General features: G+C 44.9%; 1 protein-coding gene across 3 annotated transcripts in view; it reads right to left on the bottom strand.

The window, feature by feature from the left end:
- Positions 1 to 21,643, bottom strand: part of MARCHF3 (membrane associated ring-CH-type finger 3) — a 152,983-nt gene that overhangs the window by 28,993 nt on the left and 102,347 nt on the right. For all 3 annotated transcript variants that reach the window (XM_079995829.1, XM_079995831.1, XM_079995830.1), the window contains exon 3: positions 18,788 to 18,992. In XM_079995829.1, coding sequence (XP_079851955.1) covers positions 18,788 to 18,992 — 205 coding nt within the window. The remainder of the gene's footprint in view (positions 1 to 18,787; positions 18,993 to 21,643) is intronic.

Raw genomic sequence — 21,643 nt, 5'->3', positions numbered from 1 at the left:
CAGCAGCCCGGAGTCAGCCTGGTAGTGCAGTTGGCTCTGGCTGGCTTCAGGAGCTGCTCGCTGCTGTTGGGCCTGCCATATTTCCTCTCTGGAAGTCCCCGTATGTTGTGTCTTGTATGCAACACATCATATGGGGACTTCTGGCAAGGAAAAATGGTGGGCGACATGGCAGCAAACAGCTCCTGAAGCCAGCCAGAGCCAACTGTGCTACCAGGCTGGCTCAGGGCTGCTGACTGCCACTGCTGCCGCCACTGCCGAAGGGGAACCAGGGACATCCAGCAGTACAGATCTCCTGCCCCCTTGCCCCTTTGTTTTGACTGATCGGGGGAGGCTCGGGAGTTGCGGGCAGCATGCCATTGCCCAGTTTTTAAAAAACTGTGCACATTTATGTTTCACAGGGTGCAAAAGAAGAGCTTTGTACCTTTATGCAATATGCATGTGTACTTGGGCCCAGGGTCTTTTGCCTCAACATCCCCACTACTGACCCCCTGCTGCTACTCAGCTTCAAAATAAAAATAAAAAAGTGTCCCTGGATTCATTAAAAAAATATCTGGTAACCATACTTTAGGGGGGAACTAGGAACCCCCCCCCAACAGTGAACAGAGGGAGGGGGCATCGTTCCATCTGGCAAGCTAAAAAGCTTGCATTTCTGGAACAACCACCATAGCACCTCTTTGAACTCCCTAGATTTAATATCAGCATAAAATGAATTAGTAGGATGCCAATAGCACAGGAGAAATTGATACAGCACCTTTCCAAATGCAATGGCAAAAAGTTAACCGACAGGACACAATCTGGAAACAAAATGGCTCTACTCACGAAGGGTGAGAGGTACGACAACTGCCATTGTGGAAACAAAGTGAGACTTTGGCCCAGATAAATAGTGAAGCTCTTTCATGAAATGCTCAATCCGTCAACTAGTAGCCACATTCCCTGCAAGAGACACAAATATCTGCCAAGCTCTCCTGGTCTGAATGCAGACTCCATGCTTCAGAACCACAGAGATGATTTTTCACACACAGCAGAATCTCTTTCGTGCCTGCCGTGTGCTACGTGTGGATATATTCGTTTACTACAAGATAGGATGCAATTGCCAAAGATATACTGCATATAGGCGATTGGGAATAAAGGTTTTTTACATTCACCGGTGGCCAGTAGAAGGAAATGCTGACACAGGAAGCCTCACTGGTGGCAACATCTTGAGATCTTAACTCCTTGAGTCTGAATTCGCCACTAGGCCCGTTGCATTTTCAGGCACGCTCTTTACCTCTCTCTTTTATAATATTGTTTTACTGGTTTTCCAAATTATTACAGATCAGACCAAATTACTTTAATACAATTTCTTTTTTTAAAAAAATCAGGTTTCCCGCTTCCACTTCATCTCTTCTTTAATAGCCACTTGATCCTTCACTTGATGTTAATCCATTATCACAGCTGACCATTATCCTCTCCTTACATACAGTGCCTCTGTTACTTCTCATAAATATAAAATCCATTTCACATGTGTGGTTCCACATAAACGTTGTTCTTGGACCTGGTGTGTTTGCTCTTTACCTCTCTTTTTAAAAAAAATAATAATATTTTTTAACTTTTCCATTTTAACAATCCAGTAAAAACCACACCAAAACATTCCAAATCATAATACAATAAAAAAGCCAAATATTCATGCCAAATTATATATCTTTTGGTGACTTCCCATGCTCTGAAGTTCGGGGAGTGATGATCCAGTATTGTACTGCATTCCTTAATTAGTCCAAACAGTCCCGATAAAACATTTCCAGTGTTGATCCTTCATTTATTTTTAACAGCCTCTGAATTCGTTTAGCAAGTGGATTAGGCCTTTGTAGTTCTGTGCGAAATATTTTAATTTTCTCCTCCTTTATTTTCCTGTTGTAATCCAAAGTTCTCATCGACGCTCATCCACTTTTGCTTTCTGCACAGAAAGGCAATTCTCAGTGCATCACACCCAAGACAAAGGGAGATCTAGCCTTCTGCCATTAGTGCCAGGCAGATATCCAAAATTCCCTTCTGTGATCTCATTCCAGCTCTTTACCACTCTTGACCCACTGACAGATCCTGTAAAGGGGAGTAACTAACTCAAGATGCCTTCACACCAGCTTGCCTATCGATTGTTACTGCACAGGAGGAATGGGGAAACCCCAACGCACAGGTCTAGCTAGGCTTGTCAGGCACCTTCAGTTGACCCACGAGGCCATTTTGTCCATGTCACAGCCACCTGCTCAACATCTGACATCATATATGACATTGATGGCACCAGGAAAGCCCCTTTCAAAGATATGGGATGGGCTTCTTGTGATCCAACCACGTCTTCAGAGGGTCCTCTCACGGTGCTTCTAACAGGACTTCAGATCTTCAAAGTGGCTTCTGAAGATCCCTGTGGGCAAAAAAAAGGCTTCCTGACATCACTGTGACATCAGGAGATGGACAGGTCCACCCACCTGTCTAACATAGCCCATGAAGGGTGAGTAAGAGAAAAACCAGTCCCACCAGGCTTGAAAAGTTCTCCACTCCAGATCATACAGCTGAATGTGTGCAACGACTGCACTGAAACAATGTATTTTGTAGGGACAGCAGGAGGTGTGAATACTCTCAGGGCTGCTAGATGTGCAACAGCTCATTTGCACATACAGTCGTACCTTGGTTCTCGAACAGAATCCATTCTGGAAGTCTGTTCAACTTCTGAAAAAGTTCAAAAACCAAAGCGCAGCTTCCAATTGGCTGCAGGAGCTTCCTGCACACAATCGGAAGCCACAGAAGCAGTGTCGAACATTTGGATTCCAAAAAAAGTTCGCAAACCGGAACTCTTACTTCTGGTTTTGCGGTGTTCAGGAACCAAAACGTTCAAGTCACAAGGAATTTTTGAACCAAGGTATGACATTTCATGTTTATCACCAGAGGTTGCAGTTATGAAGGAATGATTAGCATGTATTAATCATGGGGTATACTTTTGGAGGATTAATTCAATGGCATTTTTTTTAAAAAAAATTCAGGGATAGAAGGTCTTTGCAAATGCCAAATTTTGCTTGAACGTGGGGACTAAATGTTCAAATTTCCTTGCATATCACTTATTGCTGTCACCTCAAGGTTAGTCAAACATTTTGGCAAGGCAGTTGGGAAGATGACATTTTAGAAAAAAACACACACAAAGTGGCGTGTTAAATTACATTCAGACAGAACTCCTGTGCAGTTCTCGGGCATTTTATGCAAGGTTGAAGGGTTCTGTTGTTAGGATTTATCTCATTTCCTTAGAAAATACCGCTGAGGATAGCAGCTGGATGAAGGTGCTGTTGCAAACCCCGATTACAATTGGGCTGCTTCTAGACATGATTGATTGCAACCTACACCTTGTTCAATTTCCATGAATCCTTGTAATGAGAAACTGTAAGACAACCAAGAGGAACTTGAAAGTGCTTCTTTCAAAGCCGACTGCCAAAGAGTTGGAGGGAAAGTTGTTTGCTTAAAAGGTGACCTGCAGCTTTAGAGAATGAGCACCTGGACTTTTCATTGATTGTGGTGGGAACTGCAGGTGCATAACCTGAGCTCAAACTACTGGGAACTTCTCTATGCACAACCCCACTGAACTGAGTTTGTTTTCTTTGACCCCTTGTTTCCAATTCTACTTTACTCAAATTAGATTCCTTAAACTGCATTTGGGGCGCAGGTGGCGCTGTGGGTTAAACCACAGAGCCTAGGACTTGCCAATCAGAAGGTCGGCGGTTCGAATCCCCGTGACAGGGTGAGCTCCCGTTGCTCGGTCGCTGCTCCTGCCTCCCTAGCAGTTCAAAAGCACGTCAAAGTGCAAGTAGATAAATAGGTACCGCTCCGACGGGAAGGTAAGCGGCGTTTCCGTGCGCTGCTCTGGTTCTCCAGAAGCGGCTTAGTTATGCTGGCCACATGACCCGGAAGCTGTACGCCGGCTCCCTCGGCCAATAAAGTGAGATGAGCGCCACAACCCCAGAGTTGGCCATGACTGGACCTAATGGTCAGGGGTCCCTTTACCTTTTAAACTGCATTTGGCCAGGCCATCCTTCTACAGTGGCACCTTGGTTGTTGAACGGCTTGGCTCCCGAACAAATTGGCTCCCGAACGCCACAAACCCGGAAGTAAGTGTTCCGGTTTGCAAACATTTTTTTGGAAGCCGAACATCCGACATGGCTTTCGTGGCTTCTGATTGAGTGCCAGAAGCTCCTGCAGCCAATCGGAAGCTGCACCTTGGTTTATGAATGGTTCCGGGAGTCTAATGGACTCTCGGAATGGATTAAGTTCGACAACTAAGGTACCACTGTATACATGAACACAGGGATGGCGAAATGGGATTCCCTGCCCTTCAAATTCTTTTTTTCTGAAACAAGAAAATAAGACAGGAAGCCAAAGTGTGGGATTAAGGTAGCATCTAAATTTAGACCTCACATTAGTGTCACAATGGCATCTGGCTAGATTCAGGTGCCTAAGACTAGCAATATTGCAAGACTGGATATAATAAATAAATAGAAGCACACCACCCCCACGCAAATATATTACTGGGAAAACTTCACTATACACAGAACACAACTGAATACATTACATGTTATTTTACCCTCTGGTATAAATTAAGATGTATGATATTAAGCATCAGCAGTTACTGAAAATGGCATATGCATACATCCTAATATAGCATGCACTAATTTCTCCTAGACATGTTTCTGTTCTAAATGTAGTTTCCAGGCTGTGTTTCAGAAAAGTGCACCGTCAACCTACTCTACAGAGGAAAAAGTCAAGCCAGCAGATCCATTCATGGAGGCAAAGGCTGCACAATGATCTCGATAAAGTGCTGAATGGGCTTTTTGATGCAGACATATGGTAGGTGCTAGCAAGCTGTGAAAGACTCCTGTCTGGGGCGGAATGCCACCGGTGCATATGTGGAGGTGACCATGCACAGAAACAAATTAAAGCTATGGAAAATGCCAGTGGGGAGAGATCTGTTAAGTGGATGGCTATTAACAACAGAGGCAAACAGCAGAATTATTATCCATGCTCCAGTGACCCTAAAATATCACATACTCTGGGGTTGTTTTTTTCTTTCTTCACAAAGCCCTGCAGAAATGCATTTCTGTAAGTACGCAGTTTAAATGGGAAGATTCATCTGAAAGTTGCACGAGCCTGCTACAGTCTGAAACACTTGAGGTAGACAAGGATTAGGATAATTCTCCCATCCCCTTAATAAATTGGCAGTAATGTTTACTCGTCAATCCTAGGGATATGGGTGGCGCTGTGGTCTAAACCACTGAGCCTCTCGGGCTTGCCGATTGGAAGGTCAGCCATTTGAATCTACGCGACGGGGTGAGCTCCCGTTGCTCTGTCCCAGCTCCTGCCCACCTAGCAGTTTGAAAGCACACCAGTGCAAGTAGATAAATGGGTACCGCTGTGGTGGGAAGGTAAACAGCATTTCCGTGCACTCTGGTTTCCATCACGGTGTCCCGTTCGCCAGAAGTGGCTTAATCCTGCAGGCCACATGACCCGGAAAGCTGTCTGTGGACAAATGCTGGCTCCCTCGGCCTGAAAGCGAGATGAGTGCTGCAACCCCATAGTCGCCTTTGACTGGACTTAACCGTCCAGGGGTCCTTCACCTTTTACCTTTACCCATCAATCCAGCTATCCAACTGTCTGGGATGTCACCTGTTTTCATGACATATGACAATGACAAAAACATCGGGATTGGAAATATGAATGGCTTCGTACATCTTTCTAATCATCCTGATTCTGAAATGGCAGTGACTTGGAGAGGATTTGCAAAGAGGAGTGGGACAAAATACCTCCTGAGATGCGTGCAAACCTGGTGGCCACCTACAAGAAACGTCTGACCTCTGTAATTGCCAACAAGGCTTTTGCCACCAAGTACTAAGACATCTTTTGCAAAGGGATCAAATACTTATTTCACTCATTATAATTCACAACAATCTCTGACTTTTGTCTTCTGGGTTTCTGGGGGGTTTTCCTGTTGTTATTCTGTCTCTCACAACTAACTACAGTAAACCTACCATTAAAATTATGGACTGGTCATTTCTTTGTCAGAGGGCAAACGGGCAAATTTAGTAGGGGATCAAATACTTTCCCCCCTCACTGTATACTACCAGATCTTAATTTATACTCACATATATCAGTATATAGTCTTGAGCCTCTCTTGTTTTGTACAAAAGAAATAAATAGTTCATAGAACCATAGACTTGTAAAGCTGGAAGGGATCATGAGGATCATCTAGTCCAGTCTTGGGTCTCCAGCTGTTTTTTGGACTACAGTTCCCATCATCCCTGACCACTGGTCCTGCTAGTTAGGGATGATGGGAGTTGTAGTCCAAAAACAGCTGGAGACCCAAGGTTGGGGAACCCCGAACTAGTCCACGCTCCTGCAATGCAGGAATCTTTTGCCGAGCGTGGGGCACAAACCCCCAACCCTAAGATTAAAGAGTTTTAATTTTACACAGCTAACGAGAATGAACACTGAGCACTTCTTAAAGAAAAGTGTGCCATTTTTGTACAGGCACTTTTCAGAACAGAAGCAAATGTCAAGCAATCATTTGCCTTAGGTGGATTAAATGGGAACTCTTGACCTTCTCTGGATGAGCAATTAGCATATAGTGAACACATCTCATAAGACTCTGCACATATTCTAGCTAGCCTGAAGATCTAAGTGCAATTTCCAACACTCAGTCATTTAAATCCTTGGGGAATTTTAAATTCATCAGCTATTTAAATAGGAATGGATCCGCAGCTAGAGCTTGAATATTTGGGTTTATCAGTCCTACCCTAACCATGTTGATTCAGAAATAAGTGTCACTGACTTTAATAAGACTTTGGCCTAGCTATATTTGCGTAGGATTACAGATGTACACACCTCGATCCTAAAATGCTGAGACGTTAAACCACCATGTTCAATCAAAGGCACTCCCAAAGTAAGTGTGCATAGCATGTCAATCCTATCCAGAATAATTTGGGGAGCAGATTCCATGCACTTAGTGGAATTTATTTCCAAGGAAACATATACAAAATCTAAATCTTCACCAGTGAAAATCAGCAATGTTTAAGGGACAAAGTAGGCTCAGGCTACAAACTGGATAGATTTGGCTGTAAAGATGGTGTTGTGTATTGAGTCAAAGGATTTTATATCTGTATTATTATTGTCTGTAATTGCATTAGGGTAAAGTAACTGCCTTTTGGTTCCAGAGGGTACAGCTACCATTGGTTCATTTAAGCTGCTGTATTTGGATCCTCTGTCTTATTGGTTGCCTCCAAAAGGCAGGACTGTGATTGCCTGTTATTGTTCCCTCCAAAATGTATCCCTTCTAGCTAGTTCCCTGTCCCTATAAATGTAGCTCTCCCCTCCTCAGGTCTCAGTCTTGTTGCTTTAATAAAGAAGTGTTACTAGAGAGCTGTCTCCAGCATATTATGTCAAGAGAGCTGAAATCACAAACCCCACGTCACAACAGATACGAGACCAGTACACAGTTTTCCAGCAGGCTGCAACAGCAAATGTTCGGCCTATCAGATATTTCGGCCTATCAGATATAAGGGGGAAGGTTATAAAGGACATGGGATGACCACCATCGGCAACAGAAGCCATTTTAAAAGGTCACAGCATGTTTTCAGCTCATGTTAAAAGAAATCCACATTCTAGAATCAATACGCAGGCTTTATCGTAAATTGGTTTACTTCATCACAGGCAAGAAGACACTGAAGTCATTGTTTTGTACCAGCTGCCAGGAAATATGCAAGACAAAGAGTAGGATTTGGGAGATTTAAAAATGTCGAATTACAATAATTGGATAAATATACACTTCTTAATCTGGACTTTGAAAGCTGTCAGGCTTTTTCTAAAAGAGTACGCGGCAACAACGCTCAATGGAAGTTCATAATGAGAACACATAACAGAGTGTGTGCGTGAGCAAACTGGAAACCTAAGATTGGTGCAGGAGTACATGGCATGGGAGGTAGCCAGATTAGGAGTTTTTATGCCACAGTGGCACCTGAGCTACGTATATCGCACCAAAAAATGTTTTTAGGGTGCTAGCAACCATTTTTAAGTTACCACTCAGCTGAGGTATATAGGATATAGCTACAAGGCCTCATGTAGATCTCCTGTTGGTACAGGGATCATTATTAAAGGTAAAGAGACCCCTGACCATTAGGTCCAGTCGTGGCCGACTCTGGGGTTGTGGCACTCATCTCGCTTTACTGGCCAAGGGAGCTGGCGTACAGTTTCCGGGTCATGTGGCCAGCAGGACTAAGCTGCTTCTGGCGAACCAGAGCAGCGCACGGAAATGCCGTTTACCTTCCCACCGGAGCGGTACCTATTTATCTACTTGCACTTTGACGTGCTTTCGAACTGCTAGGTTGGCAGGAGCAGGGACCGAGCAACGGGAGCTCACCCCGTCGCGGGGATTCGAACCGCCGACCTTCTGATCGGCAAGTCCTAGGTTTTGTGGTTTAACCTTCAGCGCCACCCGCGTCATATGGGATCATTATTACCAGACCCCAAACATAGGAAGGTAAATGGCGTTTCCGTGCACTGCTCTGGTGCACCAGAAGTGGTTTAGTTATGCTGGGCACTTGACCCGGAAGCTGTCTGTGGACAAACACCAGCTCCCTTGGCCTATAGAGCGAGATGAGCTTGCAACCCAAGTCATCCGCGACTGGACCTAACGGTCAGGGGTACCTTTACCTTTACACACAGAGTGGAGGCCTTTCAGCATTTCCAAGCTGTTTATTCTAGCTGGACATCATCATTTTTATTCTGTCCTAATGTCTCTCACTGCTCTCGTTTCTTACTCTTTGAAATGAGCTTTTAAAAGAAAAAGATAAATCTTTCAGCACTGCCTTTAACCACCTCAGGAGAGTGTAATGAAGTTGTCCCCTGTTTGGCTTCAGCAGGGTGGATTGCCAGCTCTTGCCTCCGTTAGCCCTTAAAGCCAATGGGCCATTTCGTCTCGCTGATTACATGCCGAAAACCCCTTTTCCCTTCTAGCCTTGACAGTGATCTCTTTGTGAACTGTGTCGGAGAGCATCTGGCCTTCTGCTGCGGTAACAGGATACCAAACTCCTGCTTGGCTGAACAACGGAGGGCTGGGGTGTTCAAAAGGGAGGACGGAACGGAAGTCGCTTCAAAGCTTTACATGGAAAAACAGTCAGATGAGCTTCATATTTCAGTACAAGGCTTCAGAAAGCTTTCAATTACCAAGCAAGCGCATCATAATCCTTTCATGCTTGAAGCTGACTGCCCATCCCCCAGCAACAGCTTCCCAGCTGCCAAGTTAAAAAGAGAGAGAGAAGAAAGTAACAAGTCCTAATCAATGATATTTATTGCAGGCCTCAAGACGCAAAGTTCAGTAGGAGCATCAAAGGATGGTTTGCATGTATTTTTATATCGCATGTTAGCTTTTATTTTACTAGATTATAGCATTCCCTGCATTTTCTTTTAAAGTACATGTTCAATATGTGTGCAACTGTGTTTAAGTGCAACACGCCAACCCAGAAATGTCATAAAGATGTCACTGAAATGCCACTAAAAGGGCAGAACAGGGGCAGGGCGTTCGCAGGCTTTTTCAACGGGTTTCCATTATACGCGGTTTTACTGATGCGTGCGGTGCCTCAGAACATAACCATCGCACACCGCCGGGTATAGGGGGCGCTGAGGGCTCTACCCCCTCAATATTTTGAACCAGGGGGCCCAGCCCCCCAATATTTAGGGGGGGCGACATCCCCCGCCACCACCCTCCAGGTGCCTCACCCCCCATCCGGGAGGGAACAAGTGAGGGGGCAGAAGAAGAAGAAGAAGAAGAAGAGGAGGAGGAGTAGTTTGGATTTGATATCCTGCTTTATCACAACCCGAAGGAGTCTCAAAGCGCTAACATTCTCCTTTCCCTTCCTCCCCCACAACAAACACTCTGTGAGGTGAGTGGGGCTGAGACACTTCAAAGAAGTGTGACTGGCCCAAGGTCACCCAGCAGCTGCATGTGGAGGAGCAGTGATGCAAACCCGGTTCCCCAGATTACGAGTCTACCGCTCTTAACCACTACACCACACTGGCTCTCCGTGTGTACTGTCCCCCAGAGCATGCCCGGCAGCATGTCCCACTGGGTGGGACATGTCACATGACATCACATGGTGCGTCACACAATGCTTCCCCCTCCAATGTGTGTGGGGGGGGCACAAGTTGTTACCCCTGCCCTCACATAAATGGGGGGCTGCCTGTATATAGTCCTTTATGATCTGGTAAGAGATAACATGATTCTTTGTTACAAGAACACAGTAGTAACTTATAAAGTAACCCATGACTCTATTTTTAAATTTATGTGCACCTGAGCACTGGAAATAAAAATATCGACTTGGAAATTCATGCCCAAATTCCTTATATTACTGACACCCAGAGTATAATCCAGAAACCATTCACTCTTTATTATGTACTAAAGTCTGTGGATATACTCAAAAATAAACCTTTTCTAGTCTTGTGATCCATGTAACTGAATTTAATCTTCTAGAAGTTCTACTGTGCTTTCCACAAGAAGCAGCAGCGCAGAAATGGGTTGTCCATTTCCTATAGGACTCTATGATAACACACGTTTTTGTCACATCTTCATGCAGTGTGTTTTACTCTTTCATATTATGTTTAAGCAGTTCTAAGATAACAGAAGAGAAAAAGGAGAAATGGCATTTATCAGATCAATGAATGATCAATTTTTGTCATGATAGAGCTCCTCCAAGTCAGGAAAATCACTAGTTTTCCCACATATTATTAAGACAAAGCAAATTTGCCTGCAACACCTATTTGCTCCTTCATTCATGAATGGATCGGCAGTTATATTTTTGAAAATATGGGAGTCATTCCACATGTGCAAACTTAGCTAAATGTAACAGCTTGAATTAAAGACAAAAATACAAAATCTGATATGGAATTCTGGGCACGGAAAGAACTGCCACCTAACAAACTAACTTACAGATCTGTCCTTGGTCTAACAGGGATGAGAACCTGTGGACCTTCAACTCTCATAATCTGACAACTATTATTATTATTATTATTATTATTATTATTAATAATAATATTAATATACTGCCCTATACCAGGGGTCCCACTACAGGTTCCCATCCCTGGGCTAACACCATCAGCTTAATGACACTGTGATCTTCTTGTGCAGAAAAATATAGGGTAACTCTTATCTATTAGTGTGTTTGAAAGTTTAAAAGCTGGCATTGGTTCATCCAGCTCAGTACGGTGACTGGCAGCAGAATTTTAGGTGGATGTCTTTTCTACTTGGAGATGCCAGGAATGGAAATTGAGACCAGGTGCAGGAATTCCACACAAGGAAGGACATGAAGTCAATTTTATTACTAGTGTGGCCAAATGTAACATCAAATGAAGGTTTGAGCCTGTTTTGCAAGGTAGCTGTCAGGCGTCAGGGAATCCTATCCCCTCCCATGGTAGGCTGCCAGGAATAGATAGACAAGAAAGGCTCTTACCAATGTCTTTTATTCAATATTCACAGAGAGAGGCTTAGAAATGCAGCCTCTTGGAGTAATGGCATTTCTCTGACTAATCTCTCCCCCCCCCCTCTCTCCTCAATCACCAAGAGCAGGCATAGGCAAACTCGGCCCTCCAGATGTTTTGGGACTACAACTCCCATCATCCCTAGCCAACAGGACCAGTGGTCAGGGATGATGGGCGTTGTAGTCCCAAAACATCTGGAGGGCCGAGTTTGTCTATGCCTGGTCAACAGCATCACACACCTTACAGTAGCCACTTAAGGCCGTTTGCTCTCCTACTTTCAGTGCTTGCCAGGTTCTGGGAGAAGAGGGATCTGGAATGCTTTTTAGTTATAATGTGTTAGCCAGCTGCCCCTCTGGCTTTGCCTCCTCCTTCTCTCCCATTATTTCCCAACTTCGCCCCTTATCTACCTCTGAGCATTAACCTCCCACAAACCACTCTTGCAAATCTATACTGTCTTCCTCTTCTCTGGAAGGTTGAGGAGGCGGAGGCAGTCTGCACCATTCCTCCTCCTATCCAGTCCCTGACAGTGGCACAAACCACACTTCGCTGGTTGGGAGGAAAGGCAAACCATGATATGCCTCAAACCAGGAATGGAAGCAGGCAATTGCCATGCATAAAAGTCCAACAAGAAGGAGAGAGAATGTGTGCATCTGAGGCTCATCCTAGTCTCATGAACATGATGCTAGACCATAGTTTAGTGGTTGCTTCAGAAGCAAATCAGTGCTTTCTTGGGTCCAGCTGGGTGGAAAGAAGAGTTAAAATTCTACACGAGTCTGATACATCAGAATAAGTTACAGATAGGTAGCCGTGTTGGTCTGCCATAGTCAAAACAAAAAATTCCTTCCAGTAGCACCTTAAAGACCAACTAAGTTAGTTCTAGGTATGAGCTTTCATGTGCATGCACACTTCTTCAGATACCTATGAGCTTTCGTGTGCATGCACACTTCTTCGTGCATGCACACGAAAGCTCATACCTAGAACTAACTTAGTTGGTCTTTAAGGTGCTACTGGAAGGAATTTTTTGTTTTGACATCAGAATAAAATATTATTAAAAAGTGGGGGAGTGCTGCGCTATAATTTGGCTAGTGAACTGCAACTTCCTTTGGAAGACCAAGTTATTGCAGCATTCCATGGCAGTAGATAAGGCATGCACCGCCAGCGATGCACATTGCAAATGTGGTTTTTTTGTTTGTTTTTGTTGTTGCAGTCAAATATAAACTGGTCCGCCTTCAGAATGCCTATTCACTATATCACGTCCATTACATTTTTATGCCTGATCTTGTGAGAACAGAATCTCTGCTATTTGGTTAAAACTTCTGCTGCCTGCAGGAAACAAGCCTCTTTTATATTGCTCATACAATTCTTATCTATAGCACTGTGGTCTTTTAAAAGGAAAAAGAAATGAGAAAAATCTAATCTCTCCCACTAGGGCCAAAAAAGAAAAGAAAAAGATGCCTCTTATCAAAAGCAACACGCAAAGCCTGGCATCTGAATTTTCATTTTCCTGGTTCCATTTCCTCACAATTATAAAGTATGCAGCTGACCTCATAAACTCCGCTCTAGGATTATTGTTCCACATGGAAAAAGATCTTAGGCTAGGCTGTGAAATAATAAGAGAGGACCTATAATGACTGGCCTATGTTTAAAAAACTATGCTCTAGGTTTACTCTGAAAAAAAGTAGCACAAGTACGTTGTGGTAAGATAAAAGTAGAAAGGAAGCTGTAAACTAGGAGTAGGCAAACTAAGGCCCGGCGGCCAGATCCGGCCCAATCACCCTCTAAATCTGGCCCGCGGACGGTCCAGGAATCAACGTGTTTTTACGTGAGTAGAATGTGTCCTTTTATTTAAAATGCATCTCTGGGTTATTTGTGGGGCACAAGAATGTTCATCCCCCCCAAAAAAAAGATAGTCCGGCCCCCCACAAGGTCTGAGGGACAGTGGACCGGCCCCCTGCTGACCCCTGCTGTAAACTGAAGCCTTCAAGCCCACCTGCTTTGCGCAATGAATGAGGCATAAGGCTAATGTAAAGTCAAGGCTGATTCTGGCACAAATCCATGTTCTCCACAAAGCAAAACAAAAAAAGCTACGAGAGACTGGAGGATTAAGCATGTCACAGAAGTCGTCTTGTCCAACAGCTCATTGAAAACTGTACCCAACAGAAATGTGTCTACTCTCTAATTTTATCAGTTGTATAAAGTATAATAGAACTCAACAGTGCAGGGCTACCATCCATGAAGAATGATGGCGGGATACTTTTGGGCAGCCATGCTGACTCCTTAGTTTTTACACTAGTGAGGGGAGGGAGTTTACTTTGGAAGAAATACTGGTAAAAACAGTGAAGCTACAGGCTTGGGGCGAGGGTCTGGAGGGGGGGTCGGCAACCTAAGGCCCATGGACCACAAGAGGCCCATGGGGGTTGTTTAACTGGCCCATGGACCCCTGCCGCCTGCTTGGTCGGCTCCCATGCGCTGTGCTAAACCGGCGTGGAGCAGAGCGGGGACCGCCTTTCACGACGCTGGCCGGCTTCCCATTGGCTGCAGGAAGCTGCTGCAGCCAATGGGAAGCTGCGCACACCTCCTCCGTGCCAGAAGGAGCACCGGAAATAGCATTTGCGCGCACAAACACTCCAGCCCACCGCGGCATCTGCAGGACCATGAACCGTCCCAAGCCACAAAAACTTTGCTGACCTCTGGTCTGGAGTGTCCATAGGCTGGGCTAGGATCAACACTTTGCTGCCAGGTTGCAGTGTGCATGCTCAGCCCCCACATCCACCAAGGGTCATTTAGTAGGGCAATGTCAGCCTTCAGGGAATCTGATCCCTCCCATGGTGGCAGCCAAGAAGCAGATAAACCAAAAAACAGTTCTTACCAAGTACCGTATTTTTCACTCCATAAGACGCACTTTTTTCTTCCTAAAAAGTATGGGGAAATGTGTGTGCGTCTTATGGAGCGAATGCAGTGCATTCCCATCCTTACGGAGCTCCTTCCATCCCTCATCTTGATTCGCTGGGAAGCCAGCAGACCAAGAGGCGCTGCGCAGCTCTCCCCCTTGCTGTGCTGGCTTCAGAGACAGCTGTGCAGCTTGCTCTGGCTTTTCAGGGAGGTGGGAGAAGGGACGGAGGGCGGCCTGTCAGTTCCTTCTCCCACCTCCCAGAAAAGCCAGCAAGAGCCACTCTATCTTTAAAGAGCCGCGCTGAGCAAGCGTGTCTGCGGCTCTTGCTGGCTTTTCTTGTTTTCCTCCTCTAAAAACTAGGTGCATTTTATGGTCGGGTGTGTCTTATAGAGCGAAAAATACGGTAATTTATTCACTATTCACAGAGAGAGACGAAGGAATGCAGTCTCCCCTAGATAATGGCGTTGCTCCGAGCAAGGTCCCACCCCCTCCCTCTCTCCTATTCTACATCCTCCTTGCATCAGCTGAACTGAGGTTTCTGCTCTTTTGCTTTCCGTTCTACTACTCTCAATGAACTCCTGGTCCTGGGAGAGGGGGGTCAGGAATGCTTTCCAAGGACACTGAGTCTGTCAGCTGTCTCTTCCCTGTGCTTCTTCCTGCTGTTCCTCTTCCAATATTTCCCAGCTTCTCCCTCTGCAGCCTCCGAACTATGTCCTTCTGCAAATCACTGTTCTAAATCTATACCGTGGTACCTCTCGGTAACAACTTAATTCGTTCCGGAGGTCCGTTCTTAACCTGAAACTGTTCTTAACCTGAGGTACCACTTTAGCTAATGGGGCCTCCTGCTGCCGCCGCACAATTTCTGTTCTCATCCTGAAGCAAAGTTCTTAACCTGAGGTACTACTTCCAGGTTATCAGAGTCTGTAACCTGAAGCGTCTGTAACCTGAGGTACCACTGTACTGGTCTCTGGAAGGTCTAAGAGGAGGGGGGGCGGTCTTCACCATTCTTCCTCAGTCTAGGCCCTGACAGGCAATCGAGTACAGTTGTACCTCAGAAGTCAAATGGAATCTGTTCTGGAAGTCTGTTCGACTGCCAAAGCGTTTGACTTCCAATTGCGGCTTCGGATTGGCTGCAGGAAGCTCCTGCAGCCAATCAGAAGCTGCGGAAGCCCTGTCAGACATTCGGCTTCCAAAAGAACATTCACAAACCAGAACAGTCACTTCCGGGTTTCAATTGTTCAGGAGCCAAAACGTCCGAGTTTCGGGGCATTCAACAACCAAGGTATGACTGTACACTCAGCCTGTGGCTAGGAAGCCACTGCATGTAGCAGTTGACATGTCCAGAGGATGCAGGTGCTCCCCTATATTTATGATGAAAAAACTCACTTATGGATTGGCTCTTGATTTGCAGATCTTATGTTGTATTTCAAGAAATATAACCATTCCACCAATATGCCAGCTCTTAAGTCATAGAATCATAGATTGTAGAGTTGGACGGAACTACGAGGCTCATCTAGTGCAAGCCTGGCAATGCAGGAAATTTTGCCCAACATGAGATTAAGAGTCTCATGCTCTACCAACTTCTTCAGGGAATAATAGAAAAAAAATGCCCATTTGGGGAGGAAATCTCATACTGTATATCAGTTCAGTGGCTTTACTGTTTGCATATGTTCCTGTTAACCGTACTTTGATATTTTATATACTTCCAGTTTCTAATGAAGCCTTAGTTCACTGGCTTTCTACAAAGTAACAATCTCTTACATCTAGAACATATTTTTTATTTAAATCAGAAGAGGGGTCAGCAAACTTTTTCAGCAGGGGGCTCAGACCTTGTGGAGGACTGGAGTATATTTTGAAAAAAATAAAATGAACAAATTCCTATGCCCCACAAATAACCCAGAGATGCATTTTAAATAAAAGCACACATTCTACTAATGCAAAAACATGCTGATTCTCAGACTGTATGCGGGCCGCATTTAGAAGGCGATTGGGCCAGATCCGGCCCCCGGGTCTTAGTTTGCCTACCCATGAATTAGAACTTTGTTACTGCAAGCCTTGCAATACCAGTCAAATGTTTACTGGGAAGGATAACTGAAAATTCTGCAACCATAAAATAATTACTAGTATTGTGAATTTTGTTTTCCTGAATTTGGTTACTACTGTTCCTTTGTTTTTCCCTCCATTGAGCAAACAAAAACAAGCATATTTGTTGCTTCTTGATTTCGTCTGCTTTTTTCCTTTGGTCAGAGGGAATGTTCATTTCTCCATAGGATATTAAAAAGCAAAGCTTCTCCAGCTCTGGAAGGGTTAACGTTCAATTTCAGCTTCCCCAGTCACTATTAATTCTCAAGAAATGTCACATTCCATTTGTGCAAAGAACATTTTCAATCCCAAAGGTGAAATTGCAAAAAATTGGGCCCTAAAATCTATTTATTTACTCAATGCTATCTTGTGACCATTTCTTTATCTTAGTAGACTTACAGTCCCCCCCCTTCCGTCCCCCACCGCAAAAGTTGCATTTACTGATAATAAAAAATGTTGATTTGGGGCTTCTGCTGTATAAGACGCCTGTTCAAGATGCCACTGTCTTGTTAGCCAAACTTAGCTGCTTAACTGAAATCTAAAGCTCCCTCCACAATGACTTTAGGGTACCACAATACTTTGTCAAATCGAACTAACCATGAAACTCGTAACTGCCAGAAAGGAGACTTGGATCAAATTGCCAGTTACCTTCAGACTGCAGTCCTTGGATGGAAGGACCCTTTGGCAAGAGGTTAAAGGGCTCCTGGATTACTAGGCCGCCTCCTTGCCAGGAAGAATATCAGGACAAAAAGATGACAGCGTGGCTCAAGCCATCAGTTGGAGACTGAACAGAAGAAGGCAGCTTGATTTCCTGATCCCTGACCGAAAGAATACTCTCCTTCAACTGCCATTTACCCTTGCATTACAAAATCCGAAGGGAAGCACATTCTGGACTGTCAGGGGCTGCTAAGCTGTGCTGCACGTGCGTAGGGACTTCTTTTGTTGAATTACCAATGTTTTGTGGTCGGCATTTACATTTCAAATGGAAATGGTAGTAGGTTAGTGGCAGAGTTTTGCACGTAGAAGATCCCAGCTTAAACCCCGTCATCCACAGGATGGGCAGAGAAAGACATCTGCCTATCAGTGCAGACAAGATAATAATAATAATAATAATAATAATAATAATAATAATAATAATAGTTGATATTGTTAATACCCCACCCATCTGGTTGGGTTTCCCCAGCCACTCTGGGCGGCTCCCAACAGAATATTAAAAACACGATAAAAAAATCAAACATTGAAAACTTCCCTAAACAAGGCTGCCTTCAGATGTCTTCTAAAAGTCAGATAGTTGTTTATTTCCTTGACATCTGATGGGAGGGCATTCCACAGGGCAGGCGCCACTACTGAGAAGGCCCTGGTTCCCTGTAACCTTACTTCTTGCAAGTGAGGGAGCCGCCAGAGCTAGATGGGTCAAACAGCTCCCTATGAAGCAAGGCTCCACTGTTGTAGACAAGCACCCAGGCAGCTTTGTGTGATCAGAATTATGCTGCCCCCACTGTGATTGATAGAAGTTATTTTTATGTTGTCATTTTCTCAACCAACTTTCTATAATTCATTGCATAGCTGACTCTGAATTCTCATCATCATGGCTCCGTTTTCAAATTCCTAAAGGAAAGAAGTGACCTGTAATAATATCATATTTCAGAAGAAAGGAAGAGACTGTGGCTGCAGCCCAGAGAGCAGACTGAAATTTTATGTGCAGTCCAATTTATTTAAAATAATTGTATCCACAACCTGCAAGTCTCAGACCGTAAGTAACCAGAAGAAGAAAAATTGGCTGATGTGACTAATGTTTGGCCAATAAACAAACCAGCGTTAAAACTATAAAGTGGCAATACAAAAAATCCGTCCATGGGGGTGACTTTTAAAAACATTAATCCTTGATCTACATTTTACAATCTGCAGTAATGTGTTTTTTTTAAAAAACAGTGTTCTGTATATCTGTGTTTCCCCCCAAGAGGTCTCCGTTAAAGCAAAGAACAAAATGCATGCTGTAAATATTCTCTCCCAAAGTACGCAGAGTCCTACAAAGGAGCCAAACCATTTGTCCTATTGTTCTCACCCATGTTCTTTGCTGAAAAATGAAGGTTTTAATTACGGTTGCCCTCTTGTTGCCCTTCATTCCCCGCCCACCCCCCCCCCCCCCGCTTCTAAAAACACCCCAAATGTATAGCTTTTCTTTTGCTTCATCGAAGCTGCAAATCTGTTGTGATCCTGGTGTAAAAACAGACATCATTAAAGCAAAGCTTTGGAGGACATGCCCCATTTACTGACCTCAACCAGCGGCCTTGGTTTGCGCTCTACTGCAAACCTGAAGTGGCAGAGTTCACAGTAAGTGGTATTCGAAGACGACAGCCAGTGCTCCAGGCAGCTGCGATGTATAGTCCCCAGGGTTCCTGTACATTCACAGGGAGAAAGCAAGTCTTCTTGACTGCTGCCTTCGTGGCAAATCCTACACATTGGTCGGTCATTGAAAGGGCTGGAAGACAAGCAAGAGGGGTCGTGGGTTAGTATTGGAGTCACGGAGGGGAGGAAATCTGGCCCAACCGCATTGCCACGCCAACTCATCGCCACACGATAACAAGCCTTTCCACAGTAACCGCACCATACAATAGTATACAAGGTAGCTTTGCTCACTGAGAGGACTCACTCACATCCCACGCCACATAAGAAGGTGTAGCTTATTTTTCTGTGTATTGGATGAGGTTTTTTGACACAAAAATCATGTCAAAAAACGGATAGTGGCATGGGGGGAAGATGCTGCTGCATGCAGGGAGCGATCTGGGGGTGCTGGCTAGTGGCACGCAGCTTTCCCCGATGCTGCTGCATGAGGGAAACACTCGCTACCTGCCCACAGGAAATGATCTAGGGAGTGTTTCCTGCCCGCAGCTGCGTGGGGGGGAGAGGCTCAACAACGTTGGGCCATCTCACCTCATCTTCTTAAAATTGAGTCCCCCAAAATAGGGGGGGGTGTCTTATACAAGGGGGTATCTAATAGATGGAAAAGTACGGTATCTCCTCCCTCTCTGCTAGCTAACCTGACCTGGGGTGACATTTTTTCTCACCCACAGATATGGAGAACAACCAACTGCAGAGCAAATTCTGAGACGCAAACTATCTAGAGAGGTGTAACATCTTTGGTTCCATAGTATAGTTTCTCTCAGTGTTTTGTTTCTGTGTTGTAATGTACACTGCAATTCAGCTGGGTAACAACAACAACAACAACAACAACAACAACAACAACAACAATTTATTATTTATACCCCGCCCATCTGGCTGGGTTTCCCCAGCTACTCCCCAGCGGCTCCCAATAGAATATTAAAAACACGATAAAACATCAAACATTAAAAACTTCCCTAAACAGGGTTGCCTTCAGGTGTCTTCTAAAAGTCAGATAGTTGTTTTATCTCATTGACATCCGATGGGAGGGCATTCCACAGGGTGGGTGCCACTACCAAGAAGGCCCTCTGCCTGGTTCCCTGTAGCTTTACTTCTCGCAGTGAGGGAACCACCAGAAGGCCCCAGGACTGGACCTCAGTGTCCAGGCTGAGGAAGAGAACTCTATTTACACTAGTTGCTGGCACAACTGGTATTATGTCCTTTTCTTTTCTCTTGTGCCTTAATGCAGCAGGAAAGGTTGAAGGAGCTGGGTATGTTTAGTCTGGAAAAGAGGAGACTGAGAGGAGATATGATAGCCATCTTCAAATATCTCAAGGGCTGTCACATGGAGGAGGGAGGAAGCTTGTTTTCTCCTGCTCCGGAAGGCAGAACTCAAACCCATGGCTTCTAGTTGCAAGAAAGGAGATTCTGACTAAACATTAGGAAGAACTTTCTTAAAGCAAGAGGGGTTTGACAGAGGAACAGTCTCCCTCGGGATGCTGTGGACTTTCCCTCCTTGGAGGTTTTTAAGTAGAGGTTGGCTGGCCATCTGTCATGGATGCTTTAGCGGAGATTCCTGCCGTGGCTTAGATGACCGTTGGGCTCCTTCCCAACTCTACAATTCTATGACTCTAATAATACAGTTCTGGGCACCACAGTTCAAGAAGGACACTGACAAACTGGAACGTGTCCAGAGGAGGGCAACCAAAATGGTCAAAGGCCTGGAAACGATGCCTTATGAGGAACGGCTAAGGGAGCTGGGCATGTTTAGCCTGGAGAAGAGGAGGTTAAGGGGTGATATGATAGCCATGTTCAAATATATAAAAGGATGTCACATAGAGGAGGGAGAAAGGTTGTTTTCTGCTGCTCCAGAGAAGTGGACACGGAGCAATGGCTCCAAACTACAAGAAAGAAGATTCCACCTAAACATTAGGAAGAACTTCCTGACAGTAAGAGCTGTTTGACAGTGGAATTTGCTGCCAAGGAGTGTGGTGGAGTCTCCTTCTTTGGAGGTCTTTAAGCAGAGGCTTGACAACCATATGTCAGGAGTGCTCTGATGGTGTTTCCTGCTTGGCAGGGGGTTGGACTCGATGGCCCTTGTGGTCTCTTCCAACTCTATGATTCTATGATTCTATGAAAACCACATTAGTTAAAACCACAGTTTTTTTTATTTTGACCAAACCACAAAACTATGGTTTGTTTTTAAGAGACGCGGGTGGCGCTGTGGTCTAAACAACTGAGCCTAGGGCTTGCCAATCAGAAGGTTGGCGGTTTGAATCCTCACGATGGGGTGAGCTCCCATTGCTCGGTCCCTGCTCCTGCCCACCTAGCAGTTCGAAAGCACGTCAAAGTGCAAGTAGATAAATAGGTACCACTCTGGCAGGAAGGTAAACGGCGTTTCCGTGCGCTGCTATGGTTCACCAGAAGCAGCTTAGTCATGCTGGCCACATGACCCGGAAGCTGTACGCTGGCTCCCTTGGCCAGTAAAGAGAGATAAGTGCCGCAACCCCAGAGTTGTCTGCGACTGGACTTAACAGTCAGGGGTCCCTTTACCTTTACCTTTTTATGGTTTGTTTTTAGCCAGGGCTCAAGCTGTAATTTCTTTTGTTTTGGACTTTAAGCTGTAGTTCAACACACTCCTGAAGTGCTGCTTTAATGCTTAAGAGACAAGGGAGTTTGTGGATACTGTTACATTTGAACCAGGCCAGTGACTTTCCCAAATTATGTTCATTGGGACACAGCAACCTAGGT

The sequence above is a fragment of the Podarcis cretensis genome (genome assembly GCF_951804945.1).
Source record: "Podarcis cretensis genome assembly, chromosome: 11".
Taxonomy (NCBI): Eukaryota; Metazoa; Chordata; class Lepidosauria; order Squamata; family Lacertidae; genus Podarcis; species Podarcis cretensis.
The sequence above is the reverse complement of the archived record's forward strand: the minus strand, read 5'-3'. Positions and strand labels throughout refer to the sequence as shown.